Source organism: Sesamum indicum, linkage group LG10 (genome assembly GCF_026168435.1).
Source record: "Sesamum indicum cultivar Baizhima isolate 11 linkage group LG10, ASM2616843v1, whole genome shotgun sequence".
Classification (NCBI taxonomy): Eukaryota; Viridiplantae; Streptophyta; class Magnoliopsida; order Lamiales; family Pedaliaceae; genus Sesamum; species Sesamum indicum.
The window spans coordinates 21,241,017-21,256,029 of record NC_142666.1 but is presented as its reverse complement, the minus strand read 5'-3'; the positions used below and the strand labels follow the sequence as shown (position 1 = coordinate 21,256,029).

At 36.5% G+C, this 15,013-nt stretch overlaps 4 protein-coding genes across 5 annotated transcripts; 1 reads left to right on the top strand and 3 right to left on the bottom strand.

Moving 5' to 3' along the window:
- Positions 1-174: 174 nt before the first annotated feature.
- LOC105171564 (lipase class 3 family protein) lies at positions 175-4,019 on the top strand. Its single transcript, XM_011092721.3, has 7 exons — positions 175-724; positions 1,394-1,591; positions 1,666-1,938; positions 2,226-2,328; positions 2,436-2,554; positions 2,677-2,853; positions 3,083-4,019. The coding sequence occupies exons 1-7, from the start codon at positions 428-430 to the stop codon at positions 3,839-3,841; spliced, it is 1,926 nt and encodes a 641-aa protein (XP_011091023.1). The 5' UTR covers positions 175-427; the 3' UTR covers positions 3,842-4,019.
- A 212-nt stretch (positions 4,020-4,231) lies between these two features.
- On the bottom strand, positions 4,232-6,741 carry LOC105171563 (uncharacterized). 2 transcript variants are annotated; one of them, XM_020697282.2, is made up of 8 exons: positions 6,487-6,741; positions 6,055-6,185; positions 5,697-5,774; positions 5,575-5,619; positions 5,422-5,466; positions 5,272-5,323; positions 4,844-4,940; positions 4,232-4,700 (listed from the first exon to the last, which is right to left on the bottom strand). In XM_020697282.2, the coding sequence occupies exons 1-8, from the start codon at positions 6,680-6,682 to the stop codon at positions 4,535-4,537; spliced, it is 810 nt and encodes a 269-aa protein (XP_020552941.1). In that variant the 5' UTR covers positions 6,683-6,741; the 3' UTR covers positions 4,232-4,534. The 2 variants fall into 2 exon arrangements, with proteins under 2 accessions (XP_020552941.1, XP_088741875.1); XM_088885749.1 differs by lacking the exon at positions 5,422-5,466.
- Positions 6,742-9,144: 2,403 nt separating this feature from the next.
- LOC105171561 (putative protein phosphatase 2C 34) lies at positions 9,145-12,229 on the bottom strand. Its single transcript, XM_011092715.3, has 6 exons — positions 11,229-12,229; positions 10,569-10,839; positions 10,161-10,469; positions 9,954-10,071; positions 9,603-9,835; positions 9,145-9,492 (listed from the first exon to the last, which is right to left on the bottom strand). Exons 2-6 carry the CDS (start codon positions 10,809-10,811, stop codon positions 9,271-9,273), a joined length of 1,125 nt encoding a protein of 374 aa, XP_011091017.1. The 5' UTR covers positions 10,812-10,839; positions 11,229-12,229; the 3' UTR covers positions 9,145-9,270.
- Positions 12,230-12,377: 148 nt separating this feature from the next.
- On the bottom strand, positions 12,378-14,400 carry MDO1 (telomere-capping, CST complex subunit). The gene is made up of 5 exons (XM_020697192.2): positions 14,334-14,400; positions 14,067-14,184; positions 13,435-13,585; positions 13,033-13,174; positions 12,378-12,603 (listed from the first exon to the last, which is right to left on the bottom strand). The coding sequence occupies exons 2-4, from the start codon at positions 14,168-14,170 to the stop codon at positions 13,055-13,057; spliced, it is 375 nt and encodes a 124-aa protein (XP_020552851.1). The 5' UTR covers positions 14,171-14,184; positions 14,334-14,400; the 3' UTR covers positions 12,378-12,603; positions 13,033-13,054.
- Positions 14,401-15,013: the final 613 nt, after the last annotated feature.

Sequence of the window (15,013 nt, the reverse complement as noted above, 5' to 3'; positions counted from 1 at the left end):
AAATGAAAATTACATTTATTTAATTATCAAAATTTTTATGATTATAGAGTATTGTATTTGAGTTCTTTAGTAATTATAAATCTTTATCTCCATATTTAGTTTTGTAATTATCAGTTTGATGCAATAAAAATTATTTAATTAGTCTTTCAATATTTAAAGGTAGGAAAGTATTTGAAATTCAGAGCAGGGTAGTGCCGTCATTTCTTGATTTGCCTTAGAGCTTTACTCTGCTTCTGTTCAGTTCCTTGTTTGTGTCTGCATAACACAAACAATTGCAAATACATAATCAATCAATAGATTATACATATGTGAAAGAGCAGAAACTTCCGCGTCTTAGTAGTAATTTCTTCGGATTATGTGTGTATATATAGGTGTACAGTGATTTGTGAATTTTTTGATTGTTGATTGTGTGAAGGGAGATACTCCGATGGCAGCTACGACGATGGCGACGGCGGCCGGGGCGGTTGTGCTGCTGTACTACGTACTGAGCCGACGGATGTCATCGGCTGCGGAGGGAGAAGATTCCGGCGGCGGCGATTATTCGAAATCCAAGAGTAGATCGGAGAAGAAAAGGTTGTCGCGGAGGCCAGCTCAGGCGCCAGCTACTTGGCTGGAGACGATTTCCACGCTGGCGGAGACTCTGAGGTTTACATACTCGGAGACGTTGGGGAAATGGCCGATCGGTGACTTGGCTTTCGGAATTAATTATCTTATTCGCAGGCAGGTTAGGGATTCTCTGCGTTTTTAGTTTGTTTTCTGTGTCATATTTGTGGTTATTCTACATAAACTGGATATTTCATACTACATTTTCATCAAATGACTGGCGTTTAATAGGGTCAGGTAGCCGTTTTGAGTACTGAATTTAGTTATACTCGATTTATCTCTTTTGGATATTGTGCAAAAATCACAATTTTCTCTCAGTGACCGTGACTTGTGGAGTTCAAAGTAAATTAGCATAATATGGATTAATACTTGTGTACAATGAAGTTGTATAGTTAGGCATTTGTCTCTGTAGTGGATTTGCCGTGTTGAGAGATTGCAAATGCTGTAAGCATGTAATCAACTTTTCTTCACTCAGAACAAGTTGGATTTATAGTTGCAAGATAGTTTTGCGTCGTTGTACATTTATGTCAATGTAGTATTAGTTGTCTTTTCTCAGTGCTCTGGGATGCAGTTCCTTTTCGTGCTTATAACCTTCACTGCAAGGCTTTGACCAAGAATGTGATATTGATTTTATAGTGTGTAACAAGCAAATTGCTCAGATAGACATTAGTAGCTCAAAATCTCAGTGCAGGAACTTGTGCCTTTTATATTGTGTCATGATCATAACTTAGTTTTGGTAGTTGTGAAATTTTACCAAAAGTTGAATGTATAGGGTATAATTATCTTGCAGGGTAATTTACAAGTTGCAAGAGTGTATGCTGGTGAAAATTCTGTGCGACTGAAGGGCCCTGAGATCATTGATCAATTGTATTACTATTTGAAATTGCTGACTTTATGCATGCTTTTCTCCAAGAAGCCCTTTCCAGTATTTTTGGTATCTGCTGGATTCTCGGAGGCAAATGTTCTTCTTCAGAAGCCCAAAGCAGGGGTATGTGATTGCTATCATATATCTACAGTTGTTACTTATCTCGACGGATTTTGATATTTAAGTTTGTTTTGCAGATTCTGAAGCCTGCCTTTACAATTTTATGTGATGAAAAGTCAAAGTGCTTCCTTCTCTTGATTCGCGGTACTCACAGCATTAAAGATACATTGACCGCAGCAACAGGTGCAGTGGTCCCCTTTCACCATTCAGTTTTGCATGATGGTGGCATAAGCAATCTAGTTTTGGGATACGCACATTGTGGGATGGTTGCTGCAGCTCGGTGGATAGCTAAGCTAAGTACTCCATCTTTGCTCAAGGCTCTTGAACAAAATCCTGACTATGAGGTGAAGGTAGGGACTTCTTGTTTCCTCATTCTCTATTTGCTAGGACAATCCCCCTACCTCTCACACACACATGCAGACGTACATATGCACACGCACACTCAGCATTAGAAAGCAGAAGTACAGTCTTGCCCTATTTATTTCCATCACTAACTTCTTGGTGCCCTTGGGCATCATTATTAGCCTTTGTTCTTCCAGAAGTTATTATCAAATACATGCATGCATACATGTTTTAGTTTCCATCCATGTGGACAGACTCTTGTTTATTTCTTTACCATGGCCTCATTTGATTTCAGATTGTTGGCCATTCACTTGGTGGTGGTACAGCTGCATTGCTAACATACATTCTTCGGGAACAAACTGAATTTTCTGCAACAACTTGTGTTACTTTTGCACCAGGCATGTTGTGACTTGTTCTTCATTGTTTCTTTCTCTAATAGCTCCTTATTTATATAATTGCTATAATGTGGTCTATGATATATTTTTGTGAATTGCCTCTCTTACAGCTGCCTGCATGACATGGGAGTTGGCAGAATCAGGGAAAAACTTCATTACCACAATAATCAATGGTTCTGATCTGGTTCCTACATTTTCAGCTGCTTCTGTGGATGATCTTCGTTCAGAGGTATGTTGATTTGCATCTGTATCAGAGAATCATAAGAAACCGACTTTGTCTTTTGGAATGTTAATTTCATTTGCATTCTTGGCCTTTGAAACTTGCAAATCCTCCTATTCATTTTTTATTAGGTAACAGCATCGTCTTGGTTAAATGATCTCCGTGATCAAGTTGAGCGCAACAGAGTTTTGAATGTCATCTATCGATCTGCCACTGCACTTGGTTCCCGTCTACCATCAATATCAAATGCAAAGGCAAGGGTTGCTGGTGCAGGTGCACTTTTACGCCCTGTCTCAAGCAGCACTCAGGTAAGATGCTGCAAAATCTTGAGTCCTTGGCTTCTTCATAGCATAAGTAGGTTCCAAGATTTTTCTTCTTTTTAAGATAATTTTCAATTGACTTATCAACGTATGCCGTCACAACTAAGGGTAATTTCCTTTTTGTTTACTCATGAAGCAAAATGGACCAAATGTAGATTGTGTAGATATTTCCTTAATTTTGCACCATGAGACCTGATCTCTGTGCTTGGTATAATAGGTTGTGATGAAACGTGCACAAGATGTGGCCCAGGCGGTTGTTAAGACTCGCTCTTCTATATCATCATGGACATGCATGGGTCCCCGACGACGTGCTAATGCCCCTTCATCAAATTCTGTAACAGATGACTTGCCTGAGCTTCCTCTTATCACTGCAAGAACATCAGAATCTCTTGTAACAGAAGTAATAAGCAGCAATTCTGACATAAATAATGCAGACTATTGTTCTTCAAGCGGCACTGAAACTACGCACGACGAGACTGATGAAGATGAAGATCTCATTCAGGTGGATAAAGTAGTTTCCACATCCACCATTGAGGAGATTACTGAAGGTCAGTTGTGGTATGAACTGGAGAAAGAACTCAAGAGGCAGGGGAGTGAAGTTGATGCCCAAGTCCAGGAAGAAGAAGAGGCTGTGGCAAAGGAAATAACTGAAGAGGAGAAGGTATTTGCAGACGCTGTTGAAAGCCATACTCCCATCTCTTCATCAGATGTTTCTGACAATCACCACTTCTACCCTCCTGGCCGAATAATGCATATAATCTCTGTACCTCTGACTGAGTCAACCGATCAAAGTCATGATGACCTGGCTGAAGAGCAAGTTGGGATATACGAGACACCAAGAGATTTATACAGTAAGCTCCGACTGTCAAGGACTATGATAAATGATCATTATATGCCAATGTACAAGAAAATGATGGAACTATTGATTAAACAGCTAGAAGATGAGTTAGATTCTGGTTATGTGGTGGATAGATGAGCCCGAGCATATACATCGGTTGTGCCTGCAATTGGCAAGTAGAAATTGTTGTAATACTGATTGTATGGGGGACTCTGTCTAGAGTATGTATATCCTAATGTGAAAAGTGGAGTGCTTTAACGCTCTGCAGAATGGATGTATACCTAAAAGGCTATTGGCTTTTAAGCTGATTTCTTAAGATTCTTGTAGACAGTCATTTCTTGCCATTAACAGGAATTGGACTCAACTTCTCAGACAAAATTATATAGTTCTAGTTGCGATTTTGCTCTATCATATTACCTTCAATAATAAATGGAGCATTTGGATTCTAACATTCGATCTTGTTTTTCGGAGATTCCCCTAAAAGAAAAGAGCAGTATAGAAGTCGTGAGCAAATTTGAATAAGCTGGATAAGACAGTCAACGTATCTGGTTGATTTCCTTTGAATTTGAATAATTTGTAGAAGAAGTCGATATATCAGGTTGATTTCCTCTTACGCCAAAGTATCTGAAGGCAACTTCAGACAAGCTAGTTACAAAGAATAGGAGGAAAATCTATGTTAAATCTGATCCAACGATGTAAGTCAATACAACAAAGTAAATAATTTCCAGGTTTCTATAATTTCGAACAAAAGATGCTCCTTGATTTTTACTATGTGCAAACAAGAAGTGCCTGCTTCAAGTTTCGACAGACGCATTGAAGAGAAATTTCATGTCAACCACCAAATATGTGTTTTAGCTGTAGAGGCGGCTCCTCTTCCATTATGCCTGAAGCTGTAGTCCAAAGGTACTCACGGATGGTCGTTTTACGATCCCCAAGGAATGTATGATCCAGGAAGTTATTGTAGGCAATGTGATGTAGGTTCTGTGCTGCCAGGACACTGCAGAACAATATCCTCACATTGGTCAGTGACTGTTGGCAACTATAATACTTTGTGATGGTTTTTTAATTTCAATGATGCAAGGTATATATACCAACTTCGCCATAGGAGAAGCAACAATGCCAAATAGTTGTAGTACTCACCAGTGCCGGAGATAAACCCGACAGGGTAATATGTCATCTACCCAAATCTTGTGAATGCCATATCGTCCATATCGCTGAGAGAAGATCTCTCTGCTTCCTGCTCCAGATGTCCCCAAGATTATTAATCAATAAACTTCTTGCGTGCGTATGTTATACAAAATAAAGGACAATGCCAAGTTCATCCCTAATCTTCGCCTTCTAGAATAAGTCTTGGCTCTATGGTGTAGTAATTGGTCATCCTGTCTAGAGGAACTCACATGTGAAACAGAGTCTTGAATACTACACCTAACAACTAGGAAACTCATCTGATAGATGAAGAGAAGAAACTTAGGAGATTGAACTTTTTGTATGCTATCTGATCCCGAACAAAAGTTCCCGTATATAAAAACATTGAATTATCTGTGCTTCTCAGGGAAGTGAGAAATCACCTCTACATCTGTTTACCAAGTATTCTTCATCACTGTAACGGGCACATAATACCTGCACTTGAATGAATGCAGCAAAACAGATTGTCATGAAACAAATTAACGAGATAGTTATGTTATAGACAACCAATAGAGCAGTCTAATCTAGCTCACCGCAGGAGTAGTGTAAAACAAACCATTAAGTGTTTCTAGTGTCACCTAAAGAGAAAAAAAAAAAACAAAAGCAACATTTACTATTATCGGCAAGCAATATTTTATACCTTGACTGCAACACTTCAAAAAAGAAACTAATAATATCCAACTTACAGCCAGAAAACGGAATTCTTGCTCCCTCTCAATAAAAGATGGTATCTGAGTTGAGAAGCAAAACCCAAGTTAATATCATTTTATCAAGGTAAAATCTAAATTTTAATAGCAAAAAGAATCACCTCTGATCTCGGTATCTCAAAAGTGGCAACTATAAGACTTTCACTTTCACATGGCTCCACGCTCAATTTTGATATCTCCTGTTACATAATTCATTATTGCATCATTCACAAAGCACTCTGCCTAAAATCCGGTAACTCTTGCTAAAAGATCAGGATACGTTGAAAGGAAAAGAAAGAAGAAAGAAAAAGGGCCCTGCATAATACCAGCAATACTACAAAGTCTGCATGGAAAACTGCAAGTATATACAATCTAACCAAATCTTCACTTACTATTTAGAAGTTTCATAAATAGCCCATGAAAAGGTCTTCAGAACATAAGATTATTAATACAAATTAGCAAAGTAAAAAGAAGCAGCACCTTGGTTTCAGGGTTAGCTATGCCAAGCTCGAAAAAAATAGGAGCAACATGAGCAAATACTCTCCTAAATCCACTCAATTTCGCCAATCTAAAATTTATCAAACTTGGGAACATACTCCTCGCGCTCCTCTCTGCATAATCATCATGACAAAGCATTTGAACCAAAAATCAAAAGAGAAACGAAGTTCAAGTCACAAATATATGTAAGGAAAGATTGTTATTAGACGTGATGATGCAATTCCAAAAAAAAGAAGAGAAATTGAGTTAGAGCACGTGAAGCAAAGACTAAGGAAAAAGAGCAGAGAATAAGAAGGGGTTAGAAAACAAAGCAATTTGCAACATGTGAAGTTGAAGTGGCGACATCAATCTCATCAGAAAATAAACGTCTTTCATTTTCCTTGATTCCGAACTAAACAGGTTAGTCATACGAACCGGAGAGGAGAGGACCGTAGTCGCATATAGACACAAATCCATCGGATACGATCTGATCAAAATCGGAGTCATTTAGGAGTTGAAAAGGCGTCGTCATGGGGCAGAAGGGAGGAGAATGGTGTGCAGGTAAAGAAGGAAAAATGGAGGGAAGAAGCAGTAGTAGTAGAGGAGGAGCATTAGCATTAGCATTAGGCATAGGAAAGAAAAGCTCACAGCTTCCATGAGAATCATATGCTCTTATTAGTTATCTCATTTAACTTGAGAGGGAAACTCCCCTACCCCTACCCCTACCCCCTGCCCCTATCTCTACCCCAACCCCTCATTCAAACCCAAAAATAATAGCTCTTAAACTTATCTATTTATTTATTTTCAATGCAAATTACAAAACAATTTTTCTTATATTTTGGTATAATTATAAACTATTCATGCCATTATTTACTATAGTAAGATTAATTACAGAGTTGATCAAAATACAAACTGACACAACAGAACATAAATATATAGTCTTGTTTATTTCATAATAAGTTAGAATTACAGTTCTTAATATGTTCAAACATACTAAAATACACGTAATCTTACTTTTTGTTAGAAATTCCAACCTCCTCAAATGATCTATGGACCCATTTCTACTATCCATCTAATCTAGATGAAAGCGGCCCTCCCGACCATCTTGTCCAAAATTTCATCGAATACGACTATGTTTAATAGTTTCATAAGGGTATTTCAGTAATTTCATCAGGTAATTCCTTTAACGTCTCTTTGGATATTAAAGTTGATTGTCGAGAATCATGCTCTCGATTAATGACAGTGATGTAATCCAAATAGTTTATTCATATTTGATGACTTAATTTGTGCTTACTCCAAATCTCTCTATATTGCAAACACTCAGTAATTCAAACAATTATAGCTCAAAGGACATATTTAGCCATAGGAAATGAAATGATAATGAGAAACAATAATTTACAAGACAACTTTTTGGCGTAATTAACAAGTGAAAAAGAAAGTTTAGAAGGAAAAAGAGGTAAAGCATATTTGGTAAAAAGTTGTTTTGGCAGAGTGCTACAACCTAATTAAGGTGGAAAATGTGGCAAGTTAGGGGTGTAAAGCACAACAAATATCAGGTGGGAAATTCGGCTCCCAACCTGATCCGACTAAATTTGAATTAATTATATAGCAAATATAATATACTTGTTGTATGATTGGTGTACAGTTAAGAAAAAGTGACCAATCACATAACAAGTGTGATACACTTACTTTATGATTGGTTTGATTCGGTTAAATTTGATCTGAATAAATTTTTTTTGACAATTTTAGAAACTCAAATATATTTCTATAACTGACAACAAATTTCCAAATTGGATGGACACTGACACTATGCTTCTCTTTTTAAATGTGAATTGATTGCTAGATTTAACATCTCACCAATTGACAATGGTTGTGGATAAAAATGAGAAACACGTTTTTTATAACACGAAAAATAGTAAATATTGGTTGACGATTGTGAATCTTTTGTCCATACTCCATACATACGTTTTAAAATAATTTATTTAACAAGTTCAAGTCAAGGAAAAATAGCCATTTTTTATTGGGCGATGGAAATGGGAAATCAAATCACATAATTAAATTCAAGAACCACCCACTTTACACTAATATTTTTATTGACATCCCAATTTTGCCTTTAGTGTCATGGCACTGGATTAATTATAAATGACTCAATTAATCGAATTAACGACTCAGCCCATAATTAAAATAATAAAATAAAATAAATAAAATGAATTATTAGCTCAGTTAACTATTCATGGTATGTTTGCAAGTCTACTCTATTTTGGGGTAGACTTGCAATTTTTTTTTAACAATATAATATAAATATGTCAGTTGAATTTCCGATTTAAAATTTGAAAAGTTATAATATAAATATGAAATTTTTGCAATCAAATTAATATCTCGATTAAATTCAAAAAATTATCATTTACTGTGAAAATTTCTATTTCTCAGGATTTGACTCTTAACGTAAGTTATTTAATAATGAGTTTCTCTACATATATATTGACAAATAAAGATATTAGAAATTGTTCAAATAATAACAAAATACTAATTTTGCTAATCAAATATGAAAATGAAAGTGAATTGATTCAAATAAAGATAAAATATATTGAATCATTACAAAACAAGATAACATAAAAATCATGAAATGGATACCAATGTAGTATTATTGGCGAAACTGATAACTAATTAAATCATTTGATAATTACATGTTTCATGGTATACACATGAAAGATTCTTGCACGCTATACTTGGGAACGACTTTGTTTTGTGGTTGGGACCTTCTTCAAATCAGATTTGGTCGAATCAAATCAATCACAGAATAAGTGTGATGCATATGATGTAATTGATCGCTTTCGTTGAACTGTCCACCACCACAAGTATTTTTGATCTGTAATTAATTGGTTCAAATCCTATAAAATAGGATTTGGATTATAATTTTATGGGGACAAAGGACTTGATAGTCTCACAATCAAATACTTCTTCAAGAAAATAGATTAATCGTATTATTTCAATCTGTCGTGTCTATAATTCGACAGAAAATTGTGAGATCAGGTGTGTGAAACATTGTTTGTCATTGGATATTTGAGCTTTCAAACACGTAAAAAGACCAAGTTATGACCAAATGCGAGTACATATAAATATCCCGTAATGGTGATTATGTGTGTCTTTTAATCTAAGTTGTAAGGAAGTTCTGAAAGCATGAGCTTTCAGACATGACTACAACAATAAGTTGAACGTTCAGACATAGTTCTTGTTTAGTTTAACGTCGTCGACTGCTTCAGAAGCAATCGAATGATGAAAGAAGAGACAGACAGCTGAAATGTCGTCTATCACATTGGATTTTCCTTTCCTTTTCCAGGCACAAACTGCATGTTCAACCAGCCTCTTAGCCGACTCCGCCCTTTCTGGTGTCGAAGCAACGATCTCTACTGCTTCTTGATTAGAGATGACATCCCAAACCTGAGAAATGTGCTGTCAGTTTCTCAAAAACACAACATCAGATCTTCATATTATAGCAGAATTCAAGAAAACACATTTATTTCATGTATAACGATGGCATGTTACGTTACCCCATCTGTAGCCAAAATAGCGAATTGATCTCTGATAGTTATGCTTCTTTGTGTTATTTCTGGCTCAGAGATGACACCGAATTCTTTGATGTAGTAATCACCAAAAGCTCTTGATACGGCTAAGCCTGGACCTTTTACTGTCTGCCCGTTTGGCATCCAAACTCTGTGTACTGCTGGTTCGTCAGGGCAAGCGTATACCCTCCCTCTCGACTGTGCTATTCGTTTGCTCTCATCTGTGACCATGAACGCAAACATTAGACTCTTGTAGTTGCTTAGAAGGTAAAAAACTGAGGACACTTTCATAATGATGCATGGACAAGAGATGAGATCAAGAAACAAAAGAGAGCTAACGAGGTAAGTTTGGTTTGAGGTCAACTGTGAGCTGAGTTGCAACCAAACTTCCATCGTCAGAGGTAGTTGCTAGTACAGCCCGAGAATCTCCAATATTTGCAACTATCATCAGATCGCCCTGGAAAAATACAATTCCAAAAGCTTCAGACAAAATGTATCTTTGGGCACAAAGAAAAGAACCAAGAACTGATGCTGCTTAGTTCTTACCTGCCTGACAAGTGCCAAAGCTGTGCTACCACTGTAAAAAGAGTCGATTCCAGGATGTCGCTGGAGTTCTTGATCAACAGCAGCACAAGTCTTGTAATAAGATTGCTTCCACATATCAAACTGGGCCTTGTTCCTGTCTAGTCCCAAGCTGTAATCAGCATCATGTCCGTTTAGTTCAACAGCTTCTTGCCAATTGCACAGCAACAACGATGGCATCAATTCTCTAATGCATTTGGCCACTAGATGTCCCCATGGTCCATGCCCATCAAAAACACCACAGAAAATCATGTCTTCTTGGCATCCAAACTCCTAAGATCAAAACGCCGTCCTTGAAAAGATCAGAACCACATAGTAGAAGAAAACATGTAGTACGGAACTACGGATCAAACTGCAATGTGATTTTAGTACCTGCCAGACAATGAAGCGATCCTGATTAAGCCCTTTCTTCCCTTGTTTCGAGTAAGCAGCAGCAAAATTTTTCTGATTTCTGGCAGTAGCAACACCGGAAGCAGTCAACACCAGTTCATGCCTCTTTGCTTCCTTTGCCAGGTGAATGGCAGCTTCTCTTTCAACACCATGTCTACTCTTCTTCCCAGGTCCACTTGTGATGTTCTTTGAAAAAGTGTGGAATAGAGCAGACAACTGCACCATCTTCTCAGTAACACAATAATGCCTGGGTCTGCAAATAATCAATTTGGGCTTCATTAAAAAGGTAAGATATCGATAAATTTGATCGGTTTTAACCTGAAACTTAAGTATTGTCTAACATTATTGTACAGATAGATATTGCCTTCTCTTACACACACATGGAACAAAAGGAAGAACCAAGAAATTTTAAAATAGCAGGCAGAGTTCAATATTCAGAGTTCTTGAAGACCCGAAAAACCTTGAAAGAAACTCAAAATCTGCGTTTTCTAACAGCTAAAGAAACAAACCACAAGCAAAACTAGAAAAGTTGAACCTTCACAATACAAACTCATACATAAGTTGCATCAAGAAGCAGTATATTTTCTGCAGCAGGATTTAGAACTTCATTCATCCCTGACAAGAAAAATATGAAGAAACTACCTCTTTTGCTGGAACTTGATCAGATTCAAGAAAATCCTGCAAACTGCCGGAATAGTCCACTTTCCAGCCAAATTCCGGTGAAGGGCCGGCGGCTTAAACTGAGATACAAAGGTAGAGATGATTCAGACACCTTACACTCCATTCTTGTCTCTAGACCATGTGTAGGGGCCTGAGTACAGACAACAAAGCATATGCATGCCTATGCTGGGAAAGTTTAAATTACATAAACCCCAAAATCAAGTGCTGCCCACTATTTTTTATTACATGAAATAGCTACCTCTATATTTCTTCAAATATTACATTTAATTCTTACCAAAATTCAAATAGATGAAATATAAGTGAAAGAACTAATGTTATGTAACTTCTTTTTATCGCTTTCTAAAAAATATATATTACAACCCTGAACAACGTATTTTTCTTGTTGGACGAGTTAAATAGACACATAAATATTAAACCCGAGTTTGATAATGTGTCGCACTTTCTAAAGTTGCAGGAGGCTATAGTTTAAGATATCAGGTTAATAATGACCTAGCATTATTACAAACATATCATAGTCTAATGACAGGTAATTATCGGAATATGACATTTATATTAAACATTGTGCCTGGATATAATATAATCCTTGCAAATTAACAATAATATTTTGGTGGTTGATAAACAAAGTAAACTAAAGTCGGTCGTAGGTTGAGCAGTTGATAAGAATTCATAATCTTATCATTATATTAAATTATAGTACATAGTGTTGGTTTTTATATAAGAGAAAAAACAAAGGGAAGAAACCATGCATTGTTGTTAATATAGAATCTAATGGGGTTGATTGATGATTAATAAATCCCAAGAAAAATCTATGATCATTTTCCACCACAAATGGCCCTAAATTTAGAAATATCTAATTAGGGGTGACCTCATTGTACCTAATCTCTTACCAAGGGCCGAGGTTAAGGGTTGTCTTTTTGCAGAGATGACATTGATCAAGAAATTGTAACCTTTGGGCGTTAGATTACATTTGGTCCATAGTGGACAGCAAATGACCCCACAGATCTTGACAACTCCACATTATTTATTACAGCTGCAAAATCATCTGTATGAAAAGTTTGTAGTGCAACTTTTGATTGGTGGATTTAGATAGACAAATGCATTATATGATAGTTTGTAGTGCAACTTTTGTAATGCATTATATGAGTTTCAAGGATAGTTGAAGGGTCCTTCTCAAACATTCTGGATAACATAAAATATGGCTGGCCTAACAGTGATGTCCACCATGGTTTGTTAAAGTGATTGAAAGAAAGCCACATTAAACCACTCTGCTGTATTTGGTTCACAACTCTGCTGGGATCAGCCTCATGCACAATCTGATTCTGATTTAACAAAAGAGCTGCAAATTCAGTTGCATGAAGTTAGTCTTTGATGACTAAAATAGTGAAGAAGTACAGAACCTCAAACCCAACATGTAACTGCAAAACGTGTAACTTAAAAATCTAGGCTGAGAAGTTGTTCAGCAGTTAAGTATAGATGAACTTGGTGTCATCTGTGATAAAAATTAACGTAGTTCCGCTCTGAAATAAATGAGTACTAGCAAACATCAACAAGGGATCAGGGCATGGTGAAAAGCTGGTACAAGTTGGCAGCATTTATTGAACTTCTCTTACAATTTTAATGAAGTTCAGCTGGTCTCACAATCATGTGCATTTTGGATGAACTTGTCATATAAATTCTATGTAGAGCTTTAAAAAGTCAAGTATGCATTCATTTTAGGAGGCTAGTAATCCTAAATACGACTAAGTCAACTCGATGGCGTACTTACCTTTGGCAGGAACCATTGCATTTTAACCATTTCGAGTATTTATTTGCTCAGCTTGAAACTCCCTCAGGAGCTGCAGTGACTGACGGTAGAGGTTAATGTCCAGTCCATCTACATTTCTACCCACTCGAGCCCTAAGAAATGCCTGAAATTGGAAAACTGATCCAGTAAATCAAGAGTAGAAAACAAAACAGCACATTTTATCATCATCACAACTGCTGTGTTCGAAGAGGTCACCCAGCAACAACAATAAACAAGTCGCCCACATATAATGCTACAAGGTGAGATGGTTTAAATGGGCCATGATCCATGCTATCCATAACAGAATATAAGCTAGAGAGGGTAGTACATGCTCATAAGCTGAGGCAAATATCAACATCTCAGAGGAAAATATGAATCATATACCTCATTATTTGGTTCAATATGTAGTTCTCCGATGAACTGATACATAGAACCAGAACGAAGATTGAGCTTCAAATGCTTTGTATCAACATTTAAGCGAGCATCTCCATCAACAATCACAGCCACTGCTGTCTCCAAATCATAGTCTTGCAGCCTAGAAATAAAAGAGGATAACAATCTATCAAACTCTAACGTAATTGCGAAATGTATGCTATAACAAATTAAACATGCTTTAACAGAGGTCCGACTATAAGAGTGACGGAGAACTAGGATCTATAATTTCTTTGTTTACCAGAAAATCATAAAACATTTTTTTCTAGCTTACTCATGATAGAAAGCTAGCTATAACTCATGAGAAGATTCCAAAGCAATTATTCAGCCAGCAATCCAATAACCAGAATCTAACACCTTTTTTCTTTAGCAGTCACATGAAATCAAGCACCACAAAATCAATGACAGCTTTTGACAAATTGACTTCAAAATCCAAATGCCCATTCCGGAAGTGGTTTCATATGTTTGTATTCGACATGATCACATCACCAGGAATCCACATCATATAGAATGAAAAAAAATAAGTAAAAGAGGAAGTTGAGGTAGTAAATTGAAGTGAAAAAGGTTGGTATAGTAGTACGCACTTTCCAGTAACCCTAAAGGAGGCACCTTCCTTGAAGTTGGGGGAAGACGGATTCAGTTCTTGTAAAGTAACCAATGCGCCCGCACTTACTGCAGATGTACCCATTTCAATCACTTCCACTTCCACAGTAGAAAATCCGAATATCACTATTTGCCAAAAGATGAGAACTAAAAAACCAGATTGATATGAAATCTCAAGTGTGTGTGATAACAGAGAGAGCCCATTCCAAGAGAGGAATTGGGATGGAGGAGGAGGTCAGGTCGGGTACCTTTTGGCAAGCGCGGGAGCGCGCAGAGTACCCACCAACTATCAACTTCGCCCACAATAACATTTCTTTTTAGCGTAAATTACATTGAGTTATTTATTTAAATATTATTAAAAAAAAAATTATAAGAATATCGCAAACTTGAGAGAATTGCAAAATTAAGGCAAATTTCTTTTTAAGTTTTATTTTAGTTTTGGTTGATTTGGTTAGTGCCACTGTCAACACCAAGTCATTAGTAGCACTAAAGACTTGGCACATAAACTAACGACTCGGGCCAATTTTTTATTTCTTTTTCAATTTTTGTTAATTATTAATTAAGAATATAATATATTAATTAATTAATAATACTTATTATTTTAAATTTTATAATATTTTGAATTTTTATAATAAAAGTATATTACTATTAGATTAATTTTTAACAACTAATAAAGTTGAAAATTACATACAACCAAAAAAATATATTCAAATACTGGCTTTATTATTTTGGCATCTGCGACCCTATTTTGGAACATTATTTTAATACGATGGAGCTTGATTTTGTTGTGATTGGATACGAATTTGTTGTCTTGCCTGTGCTTGGGGCCAGTCTATCCCATTAGGAATTCTGGTGCTTTATTGTTGACCTGAAAGAGAAGAGGTGCGTATAGTAGTGTTGTAGACCAATTGAAATTTTGGGACATTCT

What these genes read in the sequence shown, in the direction of transcription:
- LOC105171564 (XM_011092721.3), top strand. Translation starts at nt 428, where the DNA reads ATGGCAGCTACGACGATGGCGACGGCGGCCGGGGCGGTTGTGCTGCTG. An exon ending in ATTATCTTATTCGCAGGCAG is followed by an intron (nt 725 to 1,393) that starts GTTAGGGATTCT and finishes ATTATCTTGCAG; the next exon opens with GGTAATTTACAAGTTGCAAG. An exon ending in TTGTGTTACTTTTGCACCAG is followed by an intron (nt 2,329 to 2,435) that starts GCATGTTGTGAC and finishes CCTCTCTTACAG; the next exon opens with CTGCCTGCATGACATGGGAG.
- LOC105171563 (XM_020697282.2), bottom strand. Translation starts at nt 6,682, where the DNA reads ATGCCTAATGCTAATGCTAATGCTCCTCCTCTACTACTACTGCTTCTT. An exon ending in TTGAGATACCGAGATCAGAG is followed by an intron (nt 5,620 to 5,696) that starts GTGATTCTTTTT and finishes TTCTCAACTCAG; the next exon opens with ATACCATCTTTTATTGAGAG. An exon ending in AAGAATTCCGTTTTCTGGCT is followed by an intron (nt 5,467 to 5,574) that starts GTAAGTTGGATA and finishes TTTTCTCTTTAG; the next exon opens with GTGACACTAGAAACACTTAA.
- LOC105171561 (XM_011092715.3), bottom strand. Translation starts at nt 10,811, where the DNA reads ATGGTGCAGTTGTCTGCTCTATTCCACACTTTTTCAAAGAACATCACA. An exon ending in CTTTGGCACTTGTCAGGCAG is followed by an intron (nt 10,072 to 10,160) that starts GTAAGAACTAAG and finishes GTATTTTTCCAG; the next exon opens with GGCGATCTGATGATAGTTGC. An exon ending in CCTCAAACCAAACTTACCTC is followed by an intron (nt 9,836 to 9,953) that starts GTTAGCTCTCTT and finishes TCATGGTCACAG; the next exon opens with ATGAGAGCAAACGAATAGCA.
- MDO1 (XM_020697192.2), bottom strand. Translation starts at nt 14,170, where the DNA reads ATGGGTACATCTGCAGTAAGTGCGGGCGCATTGGTTACTTTACAAGAA. An exon ending in TCCTTTAGGGTTACTGGAAA is followed by an intron (nt 13,586 to 14,066) that starts GTGCGTACTACT and finishes TTTTATTTCTAG; the next exon opens with GCTGCAAGACTATGATTTGG. An exon ending in ATATTGAACCAAATAATGAG is followed by an intron (nt 13,175 to 13,434) that starts GTATATGATTCA and finishes TTCCAATTTCAG; the next exon opens with GCATTTCTTAGGGCTCGAGT.